Source organism: Siniperca chuatsi, linkage group LG23, assembly GCF_020085105.1.
Source record: "Siniperca chuatsi isolate FFG_IHB_CAS linkage group LG23, ASM2008510v1, whole genome shotgun sequence".
NCBI lineage: Eukaryota > Metazoa > Chordata > Actinopteri > Centrarchiformes > Sinipercidae > Siniperca > Siniperca chuatsi.
In genome coordinates, this window is record NC_058064.1 from 15299949 (window position 1) to 15326319 (window position 26371).

At 39.5% G+C, this 26371-nt stretch overlaps 1 protein-coding gene across 6 annotated transcripts in view; it reads right to left on the reverse strand.

Moving 5' to 3' along the window:
* Positions 1-26371, reverse strand: part of tbc1d22a (TBC1 domain family, member 22a) — a 124890-nt gene that overhangs the window by 32216 nt on the left and 66303 nt on the right. For 5 of the 6 annotated variants that reach the window (XM_044185328.1, XM_044185325.1, XM_044185327.1 and 2 more), the window contains 3 exons: positions 25279-25385; positions 12815-12890; positions 4064-4191 (listed from right to left, as the gene is read on the reverse strand). In XM_044185328.1, the coding sequence (XP_044041263.1) occupies positions 4064-4191; positions 12815-12890; positions 25279-25385 (311 nt within the window). The remainder of the gene's footprint in view (positions 1-4063; positions 4192-12814; positions 12891-25278; positions 25386-26371) is intronic. The other variant, XM_044185330.1, reaches the window with a different exon arrangement.

The following is a 26371-nucleotide window of genomic DNA, read 5'->3' on the forward strand; positions in this document are numbered from 1 at the left end:
TTTCTGGTTTTCCCTTTGATGTTCTCCGGCTGCTGTGCCTCAACTCTCTTACGGAGTTTACTGATGAATAGATAGCTTCACTTGCTGCTAACTGTAAAGTCCCAGCTCTGAGCTCCCTCCCACCTCAGACTTGGAGGTGCTGACTCTCATGCCCACCACTCCACACTCCGCTGCAAACCACCCCAGTGCACATTGGAGGTCACCGTCTGAAGAAGCCAGCAGGATCACATCATCCGCAAAACGCAGAGAGGCATCCTGAGCCCCCCATATGGGACTCCCTCCACACCTCAGCTGCACCTCAAGATTCTGTCCATGACAATCACAAACAGAAACTGTGACATGGCACAACCCTTCCTGGCATAACCCAATGCCTGCTGAGAACACGCTTGACTTCTTGCAGAGAATGTGGACACAGCATTCACTATGGTTATTATAAAAGAGCCTAGTGGCTCGTAGTAATGATCGCGGTAGCCCATACTCTTGTAGTGCCACTCACAACATAACACTGGGAACACGGTCATAAGCCTTCTCAGTGCCATGTAGCACAGCAAAAAGAAAGGTACTGAGGGCGGGTTAGTGGATTTGTGTGACTTTGACACCATTTATGTCCAGTCACAAAACAACAATTAATATAGGCTTTATTTCTAAGCGTTACAGCGATCTTTTTCAAACTTTAACCAAATGTTTTAATCGCCTAACCTAACCATATTTTACAACTACATGTTTCCCCCATCTTAATCAAGTACTTTCAGTTGTCAAACCTTAGCCATACTGTAGTTGCCAAGCACGGGCACTGTAGAAATAATTGTTTTTTTTTTTTATTTAGGAATTTAACATTCAAAATGCAGTCACTAAATGTAATCTGTGGTTTTGCAGAACTGTCTACTATCAATATTCTGTTTGTTCTGTTCATTCTTCTTCCTTTATTCTTTCCATCTTTCAGTAGGATGATGCATTACATTTGTCGCTGAGCTCTTAACTGATGCATGATGACTGCTTGTTACTATGGACACCATGCAGACATCACGTATAATAGAGACCATTATACAGTAGAGCTGGGTCAGGTACACAGCAGTACTGGGTCAGCTAGTATATCTTAATAACCACAAGCTTGTGTTCAAATTGTGTTCAATTATGTGTTCATTTACTATATCAGGATAATCCAGAGTATTGGAAAGGTCACCTGCTCTGGCTCCAATGTAATTCTCTTCATGCACTCCCAGGCATATACACAAAACATTCTCACGTGTCCTTCTCTTACCCTTTCCATTCTTCACTTAATCACCACCGTCCATCAATCCATTCATCAAGAATAACTTAAATGCCTAGGGTACCCATCCAAGCAATGTGTCAGACAACCAGCGTGTTAACAGGATGGACATGTACTCAGCTAAGCAAAAGAAAAGTTCATACTATCTGTCATTCCACTCTCTGAAATGTAAATAAACCTGCAACACATCTCGAGATATATTGTGGTTCAGTCAAAATGCACAAGAAAAAAACTTCCTAAATAGGAGAGCACTAGAGTATGTTGAAATGATTTAGTATCAATCCTTCACTAGAATAAAATGCAATGCCTGTCAGTAATTTTAAGGGATGGCTGACCAGGAAGTGAGTTCATGAAAACATACTGCTATTGTCGGGTCAACTAAAGAAAGAAGAATAGGTTTCTCTGGCTTCCTAATCACACATAAGTCGTGAGTAGAGAGACTGCACTTAAACTGGAGGAATTCGAGTGTTCAGGACCCGTTTTTTAAGGTTCACGAGTATTGCACTGTTGCTGACCCAGCAGTTTTATGTCATCAAGAACAGATAAAGTGAAGAGAACTTTTTCTGGCAGGGATCAATTTCTATAAGTAGGATTATAGTAATATGAATCTTTGGAAGCAATGATATAGTTTGCATGATTTAGCAATTTATGTAAAAATAAAATCACAAGGATTTAAAGTTTCATAAGATGATAAGAAAACATGTATTTTTCAATTATATAATATCAGTGGGGAATGATATTCATACCATGCTGCAAAATCTGCTCCACCCTCAGCATGCAGTGAAGTAAAACATTATATATAATTAGTAGAATGTATTTTTACAAGCCAGCAGGAGTTCTATCAGCATTCAAGGGTTCGGGAGACAAACTAAATCTGACACAAAAAATGGCTGTGGTGTTTTAATTCAAGTAAGGCAAGAAAAGAAAAATACCCTCCTTGCTGTTACGTGGCTTTTACCTGTCAGCTGCAATCTCTCTCATGATGCCAAAAGTTCACTCAGAGTTCATAAAGATTTAGACAAGATTCATTTTGTATTCATTCATCCAAGCTACGGTTTGTTGAAGGCTGTGGACTAAGCACTTCAGCACTAAACTGCAACGTGTCCTCATTTTAATTTTTTGTACTTCCACGTATTTCTCTCTACATTCTCTCTCTTCTCTTCCTCTTGCCTATTTTTACTTGACACTGTCACCCCTATCACTTTGTATCCCCTCCCATCCTTTTTTTTCCCTCCACCACTACTCCTTGATCTCTTACACATCTAAATTTGCTTCCCCTTGCCCATCTACTACCTCCTCCTGTTCTCCTAGGGCTCTTAACTGCAACCAAAAGTCACATATATTTACTGTTATCGGACAAAAGTCCATCATTTTCTTTAAATTATACCTTTCACACAGTGACACATGTGGAAATGCCAAACTTAAGAGTTACACTTGTAAATGTCAGACTTTTGAGCTAAGCAAACATAAATAACACAAACCAAAGGGTAAATATGACAAGGAACATCTGCATTTTATGTAATCCCATTTGAACGAGAAATGAGAAGAATATGCGGAGAGAAAAAAACATGACAGAAACTCTGAGTGATGCTGAAGATGCTGAGAAACAGCAGGAATAACAGGGGCACACAGTTGCAGACACTGTTGCTAACAGAAGAAGAGATACATACATATGTTCGTGCAGCAAACTACCACAGGTGGAAGTGCCACCAATGAACTCTGCATCCATCTTCATGCTCCTCCTCTCCACTTTCCTCATCTAATCAAACACTGCAATCACATGTATAACACTCTCCACCTGTGCATCAACTGGAAAATCCATTATATGTACTCAGCTCCAGCCCTGGACTATCCACACACGTTGCAGCATATACACACACCCCACTGAATCAATAGCAGACATTAGGTATTATTGACAACGCCAACAGAGGTTAACAATCTGGCATAACTGTAGGCGTTGCCTATTAAGATGTGTGTAAATGTGAAAGGGCAGCAGAATGAACAGGCCCAGATGTGTTTGAATGGGATTAAGAGCCCGCTCTCTCTCTCTCTCACATTTACACATCTAGGTCATTACAGCAACATGCTTTACTTTTACACTCACACACACACAAAAGCCATAAAATTAAACCATAAGTAAAATAGCAAAAACATTTGCTTCATGAATGAAAGGGACTACTGACATCTTTGTTTCATTACTGAATAAACTAATCCTTTACAATCCTTCACCTGCAAATCAACAAAAATTTTCTTTAATTCACTTTTTTTTTTTTTTTTTTTTTAAACCTTTCCTTCCTTGCATCCTTTTTGTCTGTTCCTTGTATTCCTACTATACGCCACCACAACACTATCTCACTCCATATGTGTGGTGCTAACACTGAACAAATCAACTCATTACTGTTAAACTAACAACTAAAGTGTAAATTTGTCAGTAGCATGGCTGTGTGATGGGGCCGAGCAGCATAGTTAGGCTGTATTATAAACTCTTTATAATTAACTGTATAATTAAGACTATCATAGAGAAAGCTGCCATGATTAAATACCTTTATAAAAAAAAAGGTACTGTGTTGAATCATGCTGCTGGGTTGGCTGGGATATAATGGTATGAATTACAAAAGCACCACTTCTGAAGCAATCACAGCTGTCATTATCAGAGAATATCCCCATTTCTGAGATCCCATGCTGAGCCAGATAGACAGAAATGGACAGATAACAAAAAGCACAATAACAGTAGCATTGCTGTGTGTGTGTGTGTGTGTGTGTGTGTGTGTGTGTGTGTGTGTGTGTTTGTACCTGGTAGGTGTCCCACAGTCTGATCGTGCAGCGTAGTGGCAGCTCCCTCATCAGGAGGTTGTTCATCCAGCGGAAGGCAAACTGCAGGTACTCCACCTCGTACTGCTGCATGTGGCGGTGCACAGACTCTGTCGAAATAATAATAATCACAATTTAAAAAATAAACATCACAATATCACACATAGATTAAGGTGCCACTGCTTGTATCTACATTTGTGTGAAGGCCAGAAAAGGAAAATAGCAGAGATGCAGAGGTCTATAATTCCTTTAGGATCTGGCTATAGTAATGGTGACAGTAATAAGTGTGTAGATAGACAAATTCCTTCATAACTCCCCTCTCTGTTAATAACTACTAGAGTCAGTGTCACACACACACACACACACACACACACACACACACACAACCATCACGCCTCATAACAGAGATATAATTACAGAGCTATCAGAATTTTCTGAGAAAATCTATAAACCAAGCTGAGATGAGAAAGAGGGTGTATTCATTGTTAACTAAAGCTCCAAAGCATGTCAGTCCAGTGAGGAACGGAGTGCATATACTGTAGGCCAATAGCATCCGGAGGTGAGGACAGAAGGCATGTTTATGTAATGTATAGAGTGTGTGTTTATTTCTTTTATATTATTGCTTCCACTAGGAGCTGATTAACACTGTACTTTTGTTCATTTCTGACATACAAGGTTAATCTGTGCAAAACCTCTTGTGAGGTTTTAACAAAATTGTGACCCTTTATCTTTTTTGTCAACAGGAAGTAGGGTGATTTTAATACTGCACAAGCTCAACACTGATTTTAATCCTATACAAAGCATAGCTATATGTTTGTGTGTGATGCTTTTCCCCACTTTGTGTTTTAAAACATATCTCTTCAGTTTTTCTATGAGGCAGGCTGCATTTCCCGCATAATTCGCTCAATTTGCAGTTTGAGCACAGTGTAACAAAATGGTAATTTGGCAATGGCTAAAATGCATGTAGTTACCAAGGAGATGGCAAATATTTGATTACCCTCCCCTGGAATATTAATTATGTCCCAATGTGCCCGTACTGTAATTTTGTGTTAAGTTTACTTAGGCTGCTACTGCCAAATTGCAAGTGCAGTAGGGCTTATAAACAAGTCACATTAACTCAAAAATTGCAGGTTTATCGGAGGGGGGAATTAGCAACCAGTCATGACTGTGACATTAGAGACTTTGGCAGCAGGAGTCAAAACAAATCCAGTTCCTGTCCTTCTAACTTAAAGGGTAAGGCTGGCAATATTGTATGTTTTCTGTTATTTTCAAGAAATCTATTGAAAAGACCAGAACCAACAATGTGCTGGTCCATCTCTCAACACGATACGACTTCCTCAGCCTGTCTGTGGCTTTTAGCACCAATTTGTTTCTACTGCAAATTTAAATCTTTAAAAACAGGTCACAAATATATACTCTCATTTTTTTTAATAGGCTAAATAATTTCCTGAAACAGCTGGGCACTGTAGTTTTCAGCAAACGTTACTCAAAGAAGAGCAAATAGTGTATTTGTTTGGAACTATTTTTCACACATTTGGTGTGACTGCAGGTAGTTCAAGCACCAGAGCGGTATATGTGGAGTCGACTCTAAATATACTACAATGCCCATGTTCACTGTTCAATGAGGGAACATGTCACCCTGTGTAACTGGCTCATGTATGTGTTTTTAACAGTTTTTGGAAAACAATGGAGAGGAATAAGCTACATCAGGCTTTGGCTTCACAGTCAATACTAGTAAGTATTCATCGTTGTTTTTGGTCTTTTCATGGGATTTGCTGACAATAAGAAAAATACAGAATATCACCAAACTTGTTTTTTAAGATAGGTATGATGGATTTGTCTGTGCACATTACTGTAATTTAACTTCTCTGGTATCAATACCAGCTGGGAACACACCAAGAAACAGCTGAAAATCATCAGTCAAGACTGCAGTTTCCACTCAGATTGTTTTGTTAGGCTTGACTTTCCAAACATAAACATCAGCTGGCTATTAGATGTCCACATCTGTCTCCTTATACTCATAAAATGTTTTTTATGTTTCTCCTCCTATAATGGTTCATAGTTTGTTCTCACTTCCAACAAACCACACAGAGAGAAGACCATACGTTGCATCAGGAGGTCTCAATGGGGAGTTCAAACGTCAGTGTCAGTGTGATGGTATGGCAGGCTGGCATGAACACTCGCTGAGAAGAATGGCTGAGAAGCAACAATGTCAGCTGTAAATTTGCTGCATACGGGGCTGTGACACGGAGAGTGGCTGCCTTTGTTCCTTTCTCTGTTCTTGATAAATGTTTGTTTTATGCTTCTTTACATAACAAAAGATTAAAAATACCACTCAGTATTCAGCGACTCCCTATTTCATAGTCATCAAACCCATGACACTCATTCTCTCTCTCTCTCTCTCTCTCTCTCACACACACACACACACCACATTTCATAATAGAGCTGTAATTAAAGAGCTGTCAGAGAATCTATGAGAAAAGCCAGTTAGGGAGGAACTATAGCATCCTCTTCTCTCACACTCTGTGCTCTTAATTAGGGCTGACTGACAAGCACAAGCATGCGCACACGCACGCACACACACACACACACACACACATATCCAAATATAGCTTTAATAAAGCTTTAATTGGTGAAAGATTATGTATGCTATTTTTAGCCAAGAATATATACATTACTTACTCTCAAACACACACAGCAAATACTTGAATGACACCTGTCTTCGATTGCTCACACATGCATTTTTAACAATTATGCACACACTCCATCCACCACATGAGCAGGGCGCGAAGTAAACACAAAGCGATTATTTCACGCTCCTCTCTGCAGTTTAATTATCACATGCTGCTGTAAAAGCATAAACAAGGAAAGCTCATTAACAGGGAATGCATCATGGTGACAGATCTTAGCTAGCTGCCAAACAGAGAGGGAGAGAGTGGAACAACTTTAGACAATGTTAAATTACACTAATGAACTTGCTCTGCCTAATATTAGCGACTTCACCAAACACAGAGAGGAAGAGGTGCATGATGGGGGGAGTGGTGGAAGGGAGAAGTCATTTGTCATGAAGAGTTATCGCAGTGGGAGAGGAGAGGAGAGAGAAATTAAAAATTATAAAACACAAAAAGAACAACAAGAAAAAAAAAATGAATTGAAGCGCTTAAACTTGTGACTTTTTAACCGTGGGCTGCTGTCCAGCTGGCAGAGTGCTCGGCATGCTGGGTAGGAAATTATGGGGGCTTAGGGAGGTTGAGGATGACATCTCTTATAGACACTGATTGACTGATGAGTCTTGTCTTCCTTCCTACTGCTGGTTAAAGTTTAGGCCACGATGCCAGCTAGTCCGCTATCCACGGTGGAGTGTAGCCCATGGCTGGTGAAGTGCGGACGGACAGCAGGAGGTCAGAGGTCATACAGTGACTAGTGAGCGGCTCCCAGGATTCTGCTGATGAGGCCAATTCTGCCTGACTTGGTACAAAACGTAATTAAAGTTACACACTTTTTTCCCTCTTCCACTCTCCTACTGGCTGTTGTTTTTCTTTCACTCAATCTGTTCTAACAGAGCTGCTTTATTTTGAATCTGTTCTTTGTCATTTGTTGGTTCCTCCCTGTCAACTATTCCAATCGATCCCTCTCTCTATATATAAACTGTACTCATTTCACTGTAACCTTTATCCCTTACCTCTTTTATTTTACTCTTGTCAGCTTTTGCACAGATTTAAACAAATCCTATTGTAGATACAAATCAGGCAACAGGGCCCTAGCTCCAAGAGTTGGTTAAAAATGCTGTCTCTCTGTAAAGTGTCTTATATATGCACTTGATCGACTAGCTAGCCAGACATGCTAACATTTGCAGCATACGTTAGAGCAGATAACCACACCGTTTAATCCATTCCTTACAATTTAGCTTTTTGTGTTTTGGAAAGGCTAAAAATAAAAGACACCGCCCGCCAAACTTTCCAAGTATCGCCAATGGACAATTACTGTTCGAGGAAGGTGTTTACCGAACAGGCAATTGCTGACACACTGCTTATTAAAAGTGGGTGCATTTGTTTTTGGAATTTCCATTGTGCATGTGTGTTAACATGCACTTGTTAGTCTCTGTGTTACTGTCTTTAAATAATAGTATATATGTGTAAAGAATATTGTATGCACATATATTTGCAGGTATGTGCATGTTTCTGGTCACACTATGAATATACCTGTTTATTTGTTTGTCTGTCACACAAAGAGAAACACCCTCCAGCGGGATGCAGCTATAACAGGTAAAAATTAAAAAGTTGAATAACCAAGTCAAGTACAAAAGAGTCCACTGAGTGATGCTTGCTTAATTATTCCTCTCACACAATAAACAACCACGGTGTCACACATTTGTTACTGATTGGCGCAATTGTGAGGTGAGATGTTTTTATGGTGTCACTGTACATACATGTGTGTGTACTGTATGTGTACTGTCAAACATCAACAATGCTTCGCTCTGTCATTTCTGTCCTAAACATGAGGCATAACAAAAATGTTCATGTGGAACCTGGTGCATGAAAACAGAGAAACAGCAGACCTCATGCAAGTACATTTTGTATTTTTATGTAGGACCTTGTATGACTTTCACGTCTCATATTATGCAAACACTTTAAAATTCAAGTAAACGATATGCGTAAACATAATAAATACTGGCTGTTTGTAAATGAGCGTGTGTTCATAAAAAGAGTAAATTAGCATAATTAACACACAAATATAACGTTAGAAATCCCATCCTATTTTTCAAGATGTGCAGCAGCAAAGAGTAAATAAAAACACCACACCCTTTCAGAATGTAAATCAAAGAGACCCAAAGGCATAGCAGCCAAAAGACTGGCACTGTAGTCAAATAACGTTTCCTAAAGGTTTGGTATAGAATACTTAAAAGATTGTCTTACACTGTAGTATAAGAAAAAAAAATTCAAATCCATAAAAACACACTGCAGGCTTTTTCAGCCTTTCATTATGCAATACAGTGTCACAAGTCTTTTTACACAATTCAGCCTCAGAGCGCGCGCTGCCAGTGCGTCCTCTCATTTGCATGAATAAATTCACCTTCGTGCAATCTGCATGTTGATGAATTTGTGCTAATGCACTTGCATGCAACAAATACACAGAAAGAGGTAAGGGAGGGATGAAGAGATCAGAGAAACATTGCAGGCGGGCTGACAAAAGTGGCTTGTCTTTTGAGGAGGTACACATGCTAGCATCAAGCAAGGCTAATGGGAGTTAGCATTACTTACAAGTTACAAATAGGATAATTACAGAGAGGGGGAGTCTGAGGGAGGGGCAAACAGAGTGAGTAAAGAAGACATTTCAAAGTAAAAGCCTTCCAACAATGCAACCCACTGTTATAATAAATTTGGCCTCCTTACTTCAAGTTCAATTAGAGTTTACACTATAGGACTGAATTCACAGGAAACAAATAAAAATGGAATATCCAAAGAACACCCGCAGAAAACGTTTGATCATAAAAGTTTCTTTTGCACAAACAAATATTTTTAGCTTTGTCATACTGGGAAAGTTGACTGAGAATGAAGGCTCATTTGAGAAATGCCCTGCTTGACACTTAGTTACTTAATGCAGCTGAGGACGAGGCACCTTTGTCAAAGCCACCTCAGTCATAACACTTGAGGGAGACGGGAGTGTTTTTCCAGCTATTCCAGCTATTAAACTGGTGACATTATGGTTAGTAAAACCTTATCTAGGAAACCTTGTGATTTATTGGTGTCTTTAGACTATCAAAATCATGCAGTATTCATTCTGTCCGATATATCTGCTGCCTTTGACAAAGCCAATCATTTAAACTTGAAAATATGTAAAAGGGTGATCTTAACCTAGCCTGGGTCAGGGCATCGATGCCTATGTGGTGACGTAGCAGCTCCTATCAAAAGTAAGGAACTACATTGTCAAACTTCTCTTAATTCCTACCATCAGTTGTGCCTTTCAAAGGGTGGAGGAGTTTTTCAAAAAAGTTAGGTTACAGGGAGGGAAAATGGGGAGGAGGAGAGGCAGAACACTGATGAAAAATGGCTGAGGTCTCATGGCAAAAATCCAGCCTTTTTTTTCTTTTTCTCCCCACTGTGCTAAAAGGTATAGTAGGTGATGGATGGTGGGGGTATGGTCATAAAAAACACTGTACATTATCTTTCTTTCCCTCTCTGTGGATGTACAGTGTATGTGTGTTTCCCTCTATCTGACAGATATATACTGTAGGAGGAGCTAGATGCAGTTATTTTAAAGAAGCAGAGAAGGTGAGAGAGAAAGTTGTGCAAGACAGACAGATCAGCAAGGTCCTATCCCTACTGACCCAGTACCGCAAACAATGCAATGAAAAACTGAGCTCCCTTCTTCCTCTTTCCCGCCATCCTTGTTCATCATCTTACTGTCTTAAATACCCCATCAACTACTCATGTCCATGTATCGGATACCCAACTGATACAAGGCTGAAACAGAATACCAGGGTCCCACAGCAACAGCTAAAACATTATATTTTGCCTTGCTGGGAAGGTTACTAGCTCGCTTTAATGGAAAATAACAGATTTGTTCCTTTTGCAATAATGTTTTGTCCAACAAATATAAAATTAATGAGCTGCAAGATTAAGTACTATTAGTGCTGCTAATGTAATGGATTGGTGAACGCAAAAGAAATAAACAAGAAACATTAACACCCAGCGAAAAACAATAAAGAACCAATAAAAATACTCATAAAATCTGATTCTACAACTTAAGATTTCTATCAGGAGTGAAATCGTAATATTGATACATCTAAAGCAGTCGCTAAAACTTCTGCCTATTTGGAAAAGGCAGGACACCACCCTTTCTCAAACTGTACAACACTCTGGAGCCTGCATCTGATAAGCGCTGATAGGTAATTTTGGAAGAGATGATGAGAGGCCATTGTTCCCAAAACAGATGCTATGTCAAGGATGAAAAACAATCCTGTAACACAAGATAAAAGCTATCTGTGATCTCATTAGGACGTGGTAATGTCATGCTAGCGAGGTATAAAATGGCTCTGCCCTACCTATGATGACAGGGCACTTATGGAATAAGATACAGTAAAAATGTCAAGTCATTTTTTATGTCTTTGCTGGGAGTGTGGTGGAGCTTGGGAGAGGTGGGAGGACTTTGCTTCTTTATTTTTCTTTTCTTTTTTGTCAATTTCTTTTTTTCTAACACACATCATTTTTGACTCACACATACTGTCCAATGTATACAATCTTCTCAGAAACACAGGTACACACATGCTTACGGAAATATCTGTTTATTTTCCACACACAGACAACTACATGCACCAACACACTCACACACTTGCCCTTTCTATCTGCAAGTTTACAGTCACGCACACACACATATGCACTCTCTCTCCATCCATTTGAATGCAGCGGGTGAGTCCTCCCCTCCCTCTGGCTGACAGAGCAGGTGACAGGATAGTCGGACAGCACCAAGGTTAGCCAAGAACATGACCATTGTACAAAGGCTTGCTTTGATAAGACCATGTTTTGCACAATGCATTGTGGGCCGCTACCAAAGCCATATGCATTTTAAGTAACAAAGGTAAGTTTGGATAAAAAATGATATTCAAACCATATTTACATAGTTATTGTTCTAACAAAATGAAAACGAGAAGGTGGAAACAGAAGAAAAAGCAGCCTTGCTAATTAACACTAAGATGCGAGTGTATGACAAATGTAACTGAGCTGTGTATGAGTACCCTCAGTGTGCATGCATTAACTTCCAGCCCTCAGCAGGCTAATAATCACCAGCACGTACACATTTCCCCGACAGCCGAGTGGAACGAAAACTAGCGAGACACGATCACAGTGTCATGTAATTACAAACCGATGTAAACAGCGGAAAAATCACGGCGTGAAAACCAATGTTACTTCCTGGTGTGTAAAAAGAAGAATTGTTAAGAAAACTAAGTCACCACTGCCATTCCTCCTCTCTGCTACATGGATATATTTAGGACCTAAACATAGCCTTGCTCAGGCACTTAGGTAAAATTAATAGAATGACTTGGTTAATGTCGGTAGTGGGGAATGTTGCAGCAGATCATCTACAGTACCAAGGGGCAAAGAGGTCACAAGGGGCGTCACACAGGAAATGTTCATACATGTATATGTATGTGTGGGAAAGAACAAGTTAGCACCCCCCTTTGACAGACTGATCAATATTCTCTTATTTCCAAAATGTTGACAGATAAGCACAAAAATATTGCCTAATACGCGCAAAACCCTTATATGGTTTGTAACGAGATCAGGCCATGAAAAACAAAAGCAAATACAAGTGACATTGGGAAAATACCACATAAACGAGGATTTGTGTTTATTTTTGTGTTCATTTTCTTTCAGTTTTCACGAAAGAATTTAAGAGAAAGAATAAGAAAACGTGTGAATAAAGCCAGTTGTCTTGCATGTCTATTGTAAAGCAAACAACCCTGCAGGAGATCGTGATTTTGAGTGTATTTTTGCATGAATGTGTTGGTTGGTGTGTGAGAGAGACGAGAGAAGAAATGGAAAAAAGGGGCTGATACATTGAGAAGAGAAGAAAGACAGGAAATACAAGTAGTAGTAAATGGAAATCAAGTCAAAATGGCAGAGCTGTGAGCAGAAAGTGGATGGATGGATGGATGGATGGGTGGATGGATGGATGGATGGATGGATGGATGGATGGATGGATGGATGGATGGAGGCAAGGCAGATGACTCACCATCAATCCTGCTGACCAGCTCCTCCAGGGCCTTGACTTTTCTCTGGATGCCTGGCTGGGCAAATGTATAGTTGTCCTGAGGAGAAGAAAAATCAGACAATAGAGTCAATATGGACCGAGGCTTCATCTACAACGGCGAAAAAACATTATATAGTTGGCCTGTAATATGTAATTTTTATACTTTAAGCATTTTGCTGACTCCCAGAGTGAATGAATACAGGAATGAAATAGGCTTCAAACACTATGGATAAATTATTACCGGCAACAATAAGAAGTACGAAGGTCAGACAAGTAAGCGAATAATAGTCCTGTGAACATGGAATGACCATATAACAAAAAGTGCAAGGAAAAGCAATAAAAACAGGTGCCAAGGAGATCTAGCAGATATTTTTACTACAGGAATATTTGTCACATTTCTCTGTAATTTCTTAGACAAGCTGTGAAATTGATCCCTTGTTGAGAAAAATAACTTGATTTGTTTCACATTGATGTTTTGCAGCCATTTGGCCCGAGAGTCAGTGTATCACAGCACACACTCAAAGGGGTGGAATTTTTACATTTTCACTTTGAGGTTTCATTTTTAGAAAATTGTAATGGCCATTACAGATTTGAGTGTTTGCCAGGGCCCATTTCACACCTCACACAAAGCCTTAGCCATCTTTAAAAACTGTAAATAGAGAAAATAGGCCACCTAACTAACATTGGCATGACAAAACGTGCGGCTGTGGCCCCTAAAGACAAAGTAGAGGGCTGACTGTGAATGTGGCTGTAAGAACATAACAGGTGAGCTGTGAATGGGTCCTGGCCTCATACTTGGTGTGAAGTGGTCGAATAATAAAATATCCCTAAGAGCTGTTGGCTGAGGTGTTCATTTCACTATTGTCCCCTTCAAGTAGTTACAGTGCCTCATGTCAATTGGATCATGCCAGCTGGTTAACAAAGCATGAAAATTAGATGGTAGTAGTGATGTTTATAATGCCACACGTAAGGCCAAATGTAGAGAGATGGACACCAGGCCTCTAATGTCCTAAATGGTCATTTAAGTATTAAGTTGCTACACTGTGTGCAAAAAAAAAAAAAAGCTGTGCAACATTTCAAAGATATTACCTTACTTGTTTTTATTAACACTATGACTCTTGTTGATTTTAGTGCATTCCTGGCAGCTAATGTGTTACGTTCAATTGCTATGTTGCTTTATGTGTTTTGATATGTTTTTTTATGCAATTAGCTTTTGATGAGACACAGAAAGGTAGGATATGAAAAGATTTTTTTTTCTTTTTGTTCCTTTTCGATCAACCAGTTATGATAGAGCATAGGAAGTCAGGTGACAACAGGCTTTCCGTGACATTAGCTTGCTAGGTGTAGCTTGACCAATGTACGCCAGCCAGCAGACAAGCCGCAGTACTCTACTATTTGGAGACAGGCCAGAGTAGCGCCTATGGTGAAGGCAGTCGGACTGGTATCCCCAGCAACTAGCGCCCGGTGAGGAGCTGTCTGCTCCAGTCTGATGACAGTTTAGGTAGATTTGCCTGGAGATCTGGTAAAGAGCAGCTTGGCCTCTGAAGCAAAAAGAGGTGATTGAATTGACGCTGTGTCAGCCATATATAAAGGCAGAAGGTCCCGATGCAGACGTCTTGACTGCCAACCACTCAGGGCCGCGTACAGGAATAGCGCTTCTGTTGCTACGTGAGGGGGCGAATCCAATAGTGAGACACTGCACTCATGCTACTCAGAGAACTTGGGTTACCCATGCAATCTAAAGATTTTTCTTCTTTGTGATCCTTTCCAGTCATGGAATACTATATATATTATTTATAGATTGCAGTGTATATTTTGTGTGACATTTTGCGTTGGAAGTGTGTACTGAAATTAGTGAAAAAAAAAGTAATTTAAATTCTGTATACAGCTGTAATAAACTTACAAAATCTAAGATAAATTACAGGAAGTTATGAGATAAACAATTATCACAAATGCAATACATATTATAATTTCAAAATGTGCATGCATGTATGTATGTTTACAAACAAGTATGCATCACGTTTGTGCTTATGTGCTTTCTTGCGAAAAACTAAGGATGAAGTACATCTTTAAATTTTAATATATAACTGAAAATGTATATTGAAATGATTTCAAAATATTTTTTGGGATCTAACGAATAGCTGAACCTGAATATGATCACAGGAGTAGGCAGTGTCTGTTGTTTGAACTTGCAGAATACAATCCAAATGAGAACAGAACATAAGCATTTTGTGTGTGCATGTACACCCAAAACACACACACACACACACACACACACACACACACCATAGATTACATTTCCTTGAGGGGTCATTTCAGTGTGGCTGGAGAACAGCTGATGTGGCAAAGTATCCAACAGACGGAGAGAGAGAGAGAAAATTTGAAGGAGAAAGAGAGAGAAAGAAAGGGGGGGTCATTTAGCAATAAACACTTCCAGTTGTCCTTCAGGCTCAGCAGAACCAAGGGGTGTGTGTCCTCTTGAGTCCATCAGTGGCTGGCAGGATAGAAACCGCCTTCTTTGCTGCCTTTTTTTTTTATTGCTTCGTCTATAGCATCTCACACTTCTTTAATCCCTGCATAGACTCCAAAAGTGTCATTACTACTTCTTCTCATTTGACCCACCTTTTTCTCTCACAATTAATTGGTTTATGTTTCTGTTCGATCCCTTTCCTTGCCTGCCTACAGGGCAGGGAAAGAAAAATGTGTGCACAGGATTTACTAATTTGTGCCCCCAAATTCATATTTTGAGCATATGAATAATCAGAATGATGAAGATGATGAGTATATCGTTAATAAGTATATCAGTTACAGCTAGATCGATAAATCAGCCAGGGCGATATATCAGCTGATATTAGCTTATTTGCAGATATATCAGTATGGGTGCATGTATGTCGGCCAATAAGTAACAAGATATTGCAGCACAGAAATTCCAAACGAAGAGTTAGGTTTGAGGAGATTTAGAAACAGTGTCACCCATTACATAACTGACCAGAGAGCACAGACGAGATGAATTTTCAACTGTGAAAAGTTGTATCTTGGTCACATAAAAACTTTTTTTTAAATCTAAAGGGATTCATATCAAGTTTGCTTGTGTATATTATGTGTTTATATCAAATCAAAACAATACTGCAGTAAACCCAAGCGGCTCATTTAGAAAATATTGGCCATAACCTGTAAACTTTCACTGTTTATTTTGCACTGCAGTATGATATACAGTATAATGGTATATGTGCACCCAACTGAGAGCAGCCAACTTCCCAGTATTGCTGTAGCATCACAACTTATAAAAAAAAAAAAAAAGAGTATTGGAGAGGACAAGGACAATAACGTATATTATTAATATGAAAATATGAAGGAATGAATTTAGATTCTCAATACCAAAACACAGCTGTTAGCCTGCCGCTAAAACTCCTAACTCCTTAACTGACGACCCATAACTTCAGTTCTTAATGTTAGAGTGACTTTGATATTAATTGGAAAGTGGAAATTATTAATTTGTGTAGTAATTTCCGTTTTTTTCCCCATGACACCTGCCAGGCTATCTCTTCTCCATCACTCTGTTTTTTAGTTTCACACATTCATACTCCACCTCCCATCATCCTTCTTGTTCTACTTTTACTTTTTGTTAATTTTATATTGGTACATTGTCTCCATATTCTGTCTTGCGCTTCTCTACCTCTCTGGCTGTTTCTTTCTACCACCCCAGTTTTAATGCAGTTAGGTGCTAAGCAAGTGTGAGGGCCAGTACAAGTAATGACATTTGCATTATTGAAGTCCCCCCCACATTCAATTCATTTGGATCGAATGGAATGAGCAGAAGACAGACCAGGTAGTTAGAATGAGCCACAGCCACCGAGGCTAGTTTAGCTCATTTTGAATAAATGAGCTAAATTAGTTAGCATTGCTAACGTTCTTCGAGTGACTCCTTTTACTTTTCTACTGCAGGCTCTAGTTTCATTTAACTCAACTTTTATGAGAAAGACTTTAATTTCTATTAATATAATTCCATTGTGCTATTGTGATATTTCTACTTTTACTGAAATAAAAGGAAAAAGATTTGTATACTTCTTTCTCCTCTGGCTACGTAAGTACAACCAGATGTAAAAAAGACTGTAATGCATTTGAGGGTCAGAAGGTTTTCTAAATTCGTGTTTGTCTGTGCTTTCAGGGGCTTATTTTCTTTCCCCACTTATCTATCTCTCTTCTTCCTCCCTCTACTACCCTCTCTATTTCTCACTTCCTCTGTCTCACTCATTTTCTTCCTTCTCCCCTCTATTTTCATTGAATTTCCATATTACGGCAGGCTTTATTGCCGCTTTAAGGATTGTTCTCCGCCACTGGAAAAGTCAGACAAAGCCTGTTTTTAATGAATGGTTAAAATTAATAACGGACATGGCCTCTTTTGAATCTTTAATCGCAAGGACTAATAATTATCAAGGGAAGTTTTATGAAGTCGGGTCTCATTTTTTAATGTATATAAAGAAACATAACAGAATGGAAATATTCCTGAAAATGTGCTACTTTGTTTGTTGTATTTATGTGGTATTTTATTTATATTTTGTGCCCCTCGTTTGTCTGTTGTCTTGCGTTGCATTACATTGTTTATCTATTGGAAAACCTAATATAAAAACACAAAGAATTTTCATATTTCTCTCTCCTTTTCTCTTTCCATACTCCTTTATTTCCATCTTTTCACCTCTAAATCTTGTTCTGTTCTTCTCCTCTTTCTTCATTTTAATCCTTCTACATCTCTCCCTCCTCTCATTTCTTCCTTTATCAATCTCTAACTCTTCTCCTCTCCCACATTGTGTTCTCCATTTCTTTGTCTATTTTCATCACTTTGGTGCTGCTAATGAGGCTAGGCTTGACTAAGTGTTTTGAACATGCTATGTCTCCTCTGCTTTGTTTTGTTCCCTGGTGTTTCATTTTGTTCCATGCTGTACTGCATTTTATTTTGTGACTGATTGTTGTTTAGTTAGATCTGTTTGTTTTTTTTTTGCCTTGAGACATATTTGTGATTAGGGTAAGATACTAATAAGAATTTTCTCTTTATGCTCATTTTTCTTCTCTTTTTTTACATTCACATTTATCCCTTCTCTTCCATTTTTCTCTTTTTTTTTAACCTTTCTGTCTTAACTGCTTCTCCCCCTATTTCCTCACCTTATTTCCTCATCTTCTCTCCTCCTTTCACTCCCTCACCTCCTTTATTCCTTTATCCCATTTTCTATTTTCCGCATGTCCTTCTTCCACTCACTTCCTCTCTTTGTCAAATCAAATATGCCGGATCTTTGATCAGCTGAGGCAACAGGAGGAAATCCTTTCACTCCTTTATTATTTATACATTCTCCTCTTCTCCCACCATCTGTCCATCCACCACATCTGACCCAGCAAGTAAGTGGAACTGCCCCGGTTTACCCACATGAACAAACAGACAGAGCACACTAACATTAAGTCTGTGTCTCTCTCTCTCGGCCAGGTGTTAACAGCAACTCGTTCTCTCCTTCGTCGTTCACTCTCTCTCTCCCCCTCTTCTCTCTCTCAGTCAGATCAATCAATAGCTCCTCTTCACCTCTCAGTCCATTCTATTAGAGACAACAATGGCTCCATGCTGGACTAAGATTGCCTCCTATTGTGGCACCGGATGTCTATCAGTGAGTTGGACAGAACCAACACAACAACACATGCGACGGTATGTGTATGTGTGTGAGAGAGAGAGAGAAAGAGACATAAGGACAGAGGGGAGAGAGAGAGATGACAGGTCAAGATAAAGGGTAGACAATAAACTGAAGGACAGGGCAATGATCTGTCATTCTCTGGTACGTGTATGTGTGTGTGTGAGAGAGAGAAGCAGAAAGTGATTGTATGAGAGAGATGACAGGTTGTGATAAGATGTAGACAATTACAGCTGTTCAGAGCTACAGGAGGATTGGCCAGATATAATTCTGTTGCTTTCATGTGTGTTTGTGCGAACATCTATGGCCTCTAGTTTGAGGGCAGTAAACTTTAATGTGTATTAGCAGTGCAACAAGGTAGGCAGTACACAAGATTGAGACACAGCAATGCAATTGGTCAAGCTGATGGTAAAGGACTTACGGTAGTACGTAATAAACTCTGTTGCGTAGGGCTGAGTATCCAACCTAAATTCCTTTTTTGGTACTCATCAAAATGTCTCTGTAGCACAGAGTATCAACAAGATCAAGAGTCTAAAGCCATGCTCATCCTGCAATCCAAATCATCCTCAGGGGAACATGAATATGTGCACAAAATTTCATGGCAATCTATCCAGTAGTTGTTGAGACATTTAAAAAATAAAAAAACTCAACCTCTTGGTGGCGCTAGAGGATAATGCAGAGGATCACCAAAGTCAGCAGGATTCCGCCCTTAAAGCACCATGAATGTCTGTACCAAATTTCATGGAATTCCATACAACAGTTGTGAAGATAGTTCAGTCTGGACCAAAGTAGTTGACCAACCAACCAACACTGGCATCCTTAGAGATATGCTGTTAGTGTGGCTAAAAACTAAAGTACCAAAAGCTGGCACTGAGTGCTTGTCCAGATTTCCACTTGTCTTTACTTACTTTTATGGCAAACCATAATCTTTGCCAATTTTAGACTTATTGTACAGCTGCTTATGTTTAGAACCATATAACATTTGTAAAGCTTTGGTGCTTTTGTTGAATGAAAGAAATTTCATTTTGCAGATGTTTATATTCTTCCCAGTAATGCATTGAAAAAAAGTATTGTTTTGGTATTGGGACTGAAACTCAGGTGTCGTTTTTTCAAATATCTGACAGATATACTGGAGAAGCTAGATGCCTTGATTTCAAAGAGGCAGAGAGAGTGACAGAGAAAAAGGAGGAGGACATGTAAAAAGCTGGCTACCTGTATGCATGGCCAAAAAAATGTGGTTTCTTTAGCTGGGGAAACCAGGCTTCTTATTCCCTACCCCAATTATGGAAACCACGTTTCTCATATACACTGTTTAAGAAATCCACTCACTGCAGAAAGCAGACTGTAACCTGGCTAATGTGAATCTAAACCCACAAACCTGTGTCCATGTCTCTTGGACAATTAAATCATTTTTGCCTGACATCATTTTAAACACAAGAGAACATCTTTTACATCTTCTACACCTTTAAATTGGCTTATTTATGGTCTTTCCTTTGTAAAGTGGCCAATTTACCCAAGAGCAAAGACATGCTGATTATTCAGAACAGCAAATGTAAAACCTTTTTTGTTATATCACAAGAATGTACACGTAACTGTTGCAGATAGTTAACTAGCACTTTGAGACTGCCTGGTGTATGAATTGTGCTATATAAAGAAACCTGCCTTACCTTACATGACCCTTAATGTGATCAACACCACTTGTCTCTCTGCTACAAGGTTTTCATAACAGTGCACTCTTTTCTTAATGCCATTCTTATTGCATAAATGTCTCAATTCATCCTGCCTGTGCCTGATTTTCCAGCCTCAGCCTTTATCCTAACCTCTTCCCCCCAGCAGCTGTTACTGCCTCCATCTCCACTGACCTGCATGTAAACTAGCTTAGCTAACATGATTCTACTTAATCTGTAAAAGACAGAGAGATGAAGAGGAAAAAAGTATGTATGACTGAGAATTTCAGTAAAAAAATAAATGAACAAAAAGAGGGAGGTGGGTTTGTTAAGGCTGGACCAATAAGGCTTGGAAGATAATACAAACACATATGCTGTCAGGCATCACACACACAGAAACACCAGCTGGCAGATAACTCCTCCTGTGTGTGTGTGAGTGAGTGACAGCCCAAGGTGACAGTAGGGAAGCCTTGGGGAAACCAGAACAGGACATGGCGTCTGGTTTGGTCTGGCTACCGTCTGCTAGACGTCGGTCCTCGGACCCCTGTTCCCACTCGAGGTAGACCCCATCTCTAGCTGGCACTGTGAAAACAGATGGTTGCCTTGACAATGAGCAGGCACACTGCGATTGTCTCATGCTTCAGGGGAGAGGCTGGAGGCAGTGGAGCAACGAGAGAGGGAGATGTTGACATTTTAATCTTTGTGTGTTTTACATTAATTAAATGTTGTTTATTCAATTTGTTGGTGACTTAAGTGCAGAGAATTTCATGTGATACAAGTTATGTGATAAAGTTAACTTGTATCCAAATAGCTGATCTTTTCAGCCTCTGGGCATCTCATCTTTAGGAGTATCAGTACCTGATTTAATACATAGAATAGTATTGAAGACCTGAAATATTATTCTTGCTAGGTCATCTGTTAAAACTTTCCAGCCCAAAAGTTGTTGGAAATAACAGAATGAATATAAATATCCTTCATGTTCTTCACTCTGTGGCTATAATTAAGAATGACTCTGAAGTTAAATTAAAAGCTAACTGTGTGTCTGATGAATAATATCAACATTTCCTAACAAGTTTGCATCAGGCCACAGACCAGTACATCAAACCATGGCATTCAAACCAAGAAAGGGTCAGAGACATTTTCATGCTGGACCCCCATGTGTCAAGACTACTGCTGAAATATAATAAGTTAAGATCCCAGGGCGAAATTAAATTTCTCAAAGTTAGGTCCTAGACGGGAAAAATACATTTAAGATCCCCTGCTGTAAAAGTCTGCAGAATTAGCATAAATGCAGGTTTTAAAACCAAGAGCCCTCAGGGGTGTGCTGGTGGAATAATGGACTTTTTTAACTTTTTGACTTCATTTCCCTGTCTGGGCATTGCAGGTAAGACACAGGCCCACCGGCTGTGCATGGACAGCACATAGCTGCTACATACTGAGTGCAGCAGTTGTGAGCACTTTCAGCTGTCTATATCTGTAAAATGTGACAAAGATTAAATTACGGAGGCTTTGACTGACTGCAGACATTTATAATAGATCATGGTTTGGAATTAACAGGACATTTAAATCAACAACACAATATTGGGCAGAGATGACAGTTCCATTTAAATTCATTGAAATAGCAGACATGGAACCATTTTAACAAGTTAAATTAGTCAAGTTAGCCAGAGGCGCTGTCAAATTTAGCACAGTACAAGACTAATTGGCTGCTGGAGAGACTGGGGTAACACTGGGGTCAACTTAACAGAGTTGTGTCTCCAATGGGTAGACATACTGATCTGTAGAAATTCCATTTACTTTTTTGTCCATTAATTTTATGTTCAACTGTCATTCCAATTCAGCCCAATTCTTAAAAAAATGCTGATGGTTTATGTATCAGCTTAGAGGTAGAGTCATGCTTAAAAGCACTTTCATGGATCACATGGCCGGATAATCATAAACAATAATACACACTGGCCCATTTGAACATGACTAATGTGCCCCTTTCCAGCCCAGTAGCTCAGGTAGTTCAGCCATGTTTTTTGATCACGTCAGAACTAGATGTGACCACTGTGTGCAGCCTGTTTGATGTGTAAATGGGCTGTGTCTTGTTGATGCTGTACTGTTGTAAACACACACACACACACCAATGCTTGTCCTTTCAACAGTCCCTTAAAAGGTCTTTCATCAATAATACACACACAAAAATGCTATTACAGTCCCCAGCCATTAAATGGGGCATCCAAAGATGTCCCAACATTTTAGTGCTTTTGAAGATTAACAGGAAAAATCAGATGACCCACTACATAAAACACCCTCTTATACATTAGACATTTCAACAAGTCATTCTGATTTTGCCATCACAGACATTAGACTTGCCTGGAATCGACTGATCTCTCTAACCTACCTTTTATCCCAACCTGCTCCTTCGGAAGAGGGGGCTGCAGTGCTGCCAATTAAAGCAGCAGCTCATTAGAGAAGCTGCTTTAGTGAATTGACAGCCAAAATAGCCTGTTCACTTTAGGTGGGAGAGAGGCATGGTAAGTGAAACACTAAAACCAGAGCTAATGGCCAATTTACTGTATTAAAATGTAAGAAAAAAAACTTTCAAAAGTATTTCCAGTGTACACCAGGTAATTGCAGGAAAACCACACCAGCTGTGGATCATGGATGGATGGGAGGAAGTACATTTTTCTTCACAAAATTTCCCAGCCATGTAGTGGTTTTCAAACCTCCCATTTATTTTTCGTTTGTTCTGCACTGTGATGCAATTAAGCGCCTTTAAATATTTTACACAAATTGGTCCAAAACAAGTGGACCAACAAGTGTGGCACCAGTTCCAGAGGAAACACTGAATATATAAGGTGCTTAAAAGGCAGTGAGCATATGTATGCATGGAGAGACTCTCTTTCTCTCTAACCCCCACCTTCAGGCCCTCAGTTAAGTGTAATAGTGTATAGTGGATGTGAGAGGGTTTGAGACGAGGTCAGAGCAAGGATCACCAACTAATTACGGTGCTGAGGCACTCAGCCTCCATCAGATTGTTTAGAAAGCATTAGGGGGGAAACATGGGCTTCCCTGGTGCATTGCACGTAATTAGTTTGGAGCCAAGGTCACAAACAAACACAAGCACAGGGACAAACAACGTCCATACACATACAAAAGCACACACAGAGACACACACTCTATTCTTCTCTCTGCTCTCAAGCTCTGCATTCTCTCTGTCTTGCTCTCTCAGGGGCAACAAGGCACAGCGTCTATTAATTTCCTAAATGAATAGCCTACCAATTGATAGTTATTTATGGACGTTCACGTTTTATGAACCATAAATGCTCCTTACTATTAATTACCTTTAGTGTAAGGCTAGCCGATATATTGAGTTTCATGATATTAAGTGTATTTTTTTTATGCACAGGTATATGTATTAAACAACGAAAACTAACAGAAATCATTAATTAAAACATTGCCCTCTTTTCTCACTAAAACCTCACTCCAACAAGACACAGGGAGTTTCTTTTACCCCCAAAACACTAATTTCCATACAACAATAAGCATATTGCCTAATCAATACATTTAAAGACTAACTGCTGTGGCCATTCTCTTAAGTGTTACTTTAGATTAGGGTCATTGACCCAACTGAGGAGACTTGGCAGATGCTTCTTTAACTGTGCCAGAAAACAATGATTAGAGTAGCTGTGCTAAAACATGGTCACTGAGACAACCAGTAACACCCAGGCCGTAACTGTTAGAACCAAACAGACTTTTGGTATTAACAGCAAGTCAAAAATTGTACTAAAATGTGGCAAAAACGTTTTATAATAATAAGCGTCACATTTCCTGACAGTACACATAGCATCCACAAAGGTAGAAACTGTTCTATTGCCGAAGAGTTTGTGCATTAATACAGCATAGAGAGATGTGGTGAAAACATAATTTAGGACTAAGGCAGAACTGAGGATGCTAAGTAACAGTGGTACTGTTGAGGGCAAATCTACCGCCAGCCCAGGCACGTTTAGAATTGACAGATGGCTCAACCATGACCGCTGAGAGCGAGGTTGATTAAGAGAGCTGGTGGGCAAATGGGTTTGGAAAGAAATGATGAAACAAAAGTTTGGTGCTGCAGTCTGTATACAATAATCTGGTCTCCAGCCACTCAGGCCTGCTTTAGAATATGCAAGACAATCACATTTCTTAAACCCACACAGAAAAGCTGTTGCATACACAACGCTCACAGTGTTAGAGAGGTCCTGCAGGCTTTACAACAGACAGAAATGTCAGACCACCTGAACACTAACATTCAACACTGTGCTTACAATCGATTATCTGTTGTGGTGTGTCATGCAAACATGCACTAAACTTAGCAACAATACAATCTGCATTGTTTATGTACATTAGAAACTCCGCTCAATGGTAAAGCACAGATGTTTAGCACTTGATGATGATTACATTTATGGTTTAAAACTCTTAATTATTGCCAGTAAAATTTGGCATAAGAGACCTAATCTAGTATTTGGCACGGAAGATTTGAAAACCACTGAGAATCAACACCTCAGTGTACAGCTGTACACAGCTTCCAGGTGTTCCCAGCTCATTGTTTCGGATCAACGGTCTATATGGTTGGGAGAGCTCACAGGTGGAGAGCTGAGGTAAACAAGTGGAGTGAAGAGTTGAATGTCAATCATGCCAAAGAGACCCTGATAAAACACAAAGTAAATGCTGATGTTGTATTTGACATGTAATGATGCCCAAACTGCCCTGAATGTGTAACAACAGGCAGGTGTTTGCTAACTGTAGCAATAATACCTTCATACTGTTTCAAGGCTTATTACTTTGAGTTTTTTCTGGGGTCTACTTTCTGCCTACTAGTGGTCAAAATTGCTTAATTCAGCTTTGAGATCAGAGAAGCACAGATCCATAAAAAACAAAGCATGGAAGAGAGTAAGGGAGTAAAAGAAATGTACAGGGGGAAGAGAGGCATGGACAGACTACATGGAGAAGGGAGACAGTGGGAGACTGAGCATATATAGTATGTTGGTATGAAAGTATAAAACCACATGTGGGCGTTGTGATCAGAGCTTGTTCTAAGACAACCTACATCTTTTCAACACATGCATACACACATGCTTACCTGGATGCCGTCCAGCAGTTTACTCATGCACCAGAAGCTGTCAGCCTCAATGTTCCTCAGAGCCTCTTCCTGGAGACTGGACACGTCAAAGTTTTCCACTTCCTCCTCTAGAGAAGAGAAAGGAGAACACAGAGAGTGAGAAATAAGCGGTGCGTGGGGAAAGAGACAGCGAGATGGGTGAAAGAAAATGGAAGGGAACATTAAAGAAAGGTGGAAGGAGAGAGAGAAAGAATGGAGAAGATACAGAGAGCAATTCAGGTCTACCGGCACAGCAGGGGCTCTGTCATAAGCTCACCACTCAGACAGGGGAGCAAGAATGGCATAGGTACAGAGGGAGGACAAATTCAATGGGGAGAGTGGGAGCACGGGGAGAGGTAATGGTGGTGGGATTTGAAAGAATATATATATATAAATATATATATATATATATATATATATATATATGGTAAGGATTGAAGATGCTGACAAATTGGAGCACAGGAATAAAGGAAGGATGAGAATAAATGGAGGCAATGTGGCAGCTGAGTGTGTGGGAAGAAAATAAAAAGCTGACTAATAGAGCAGCCGAATGACTATCATCTTTTAAAAACAGCGGTTCAACCTTTTTCCACGGCTACTTTGAACATCTAGAAAATGTCACACAGTCTCTGCTCACACACCATAATATGTACTTTTTATATTGCAGACCCAGTAAGTGTACTTTCTAGGAAAAACTAAACTAAGAGTTCAAACACAGAACAAAAGTTGCATAAAGATTATGCAACTTTTGTTCTGTTGTTGAAGTTACATTACTGCTCAGAATCATGCCAGTAAGTTTTAAAGAGTTGCCTCTCTACTGTCTCATGTAATATTTTATTTTTACTATATTTATATGATTTAATTCTTTAATTTTGTTGGTATTTGTTTACATTCTATGATTTCATTTGCATTTGACTGTTAATGTCATGTGTACACTGCTATAAAAATAAACAAAGGCAATTGTGAAGAGTGGGGTAAAGAAGGAAGTAAGATAGGCTGCAGGATAGATACTATGTAAATAAATGCAGCAGAATTAGGTTCGGACATATCCTAAAACACACTGCAGACTGCACAG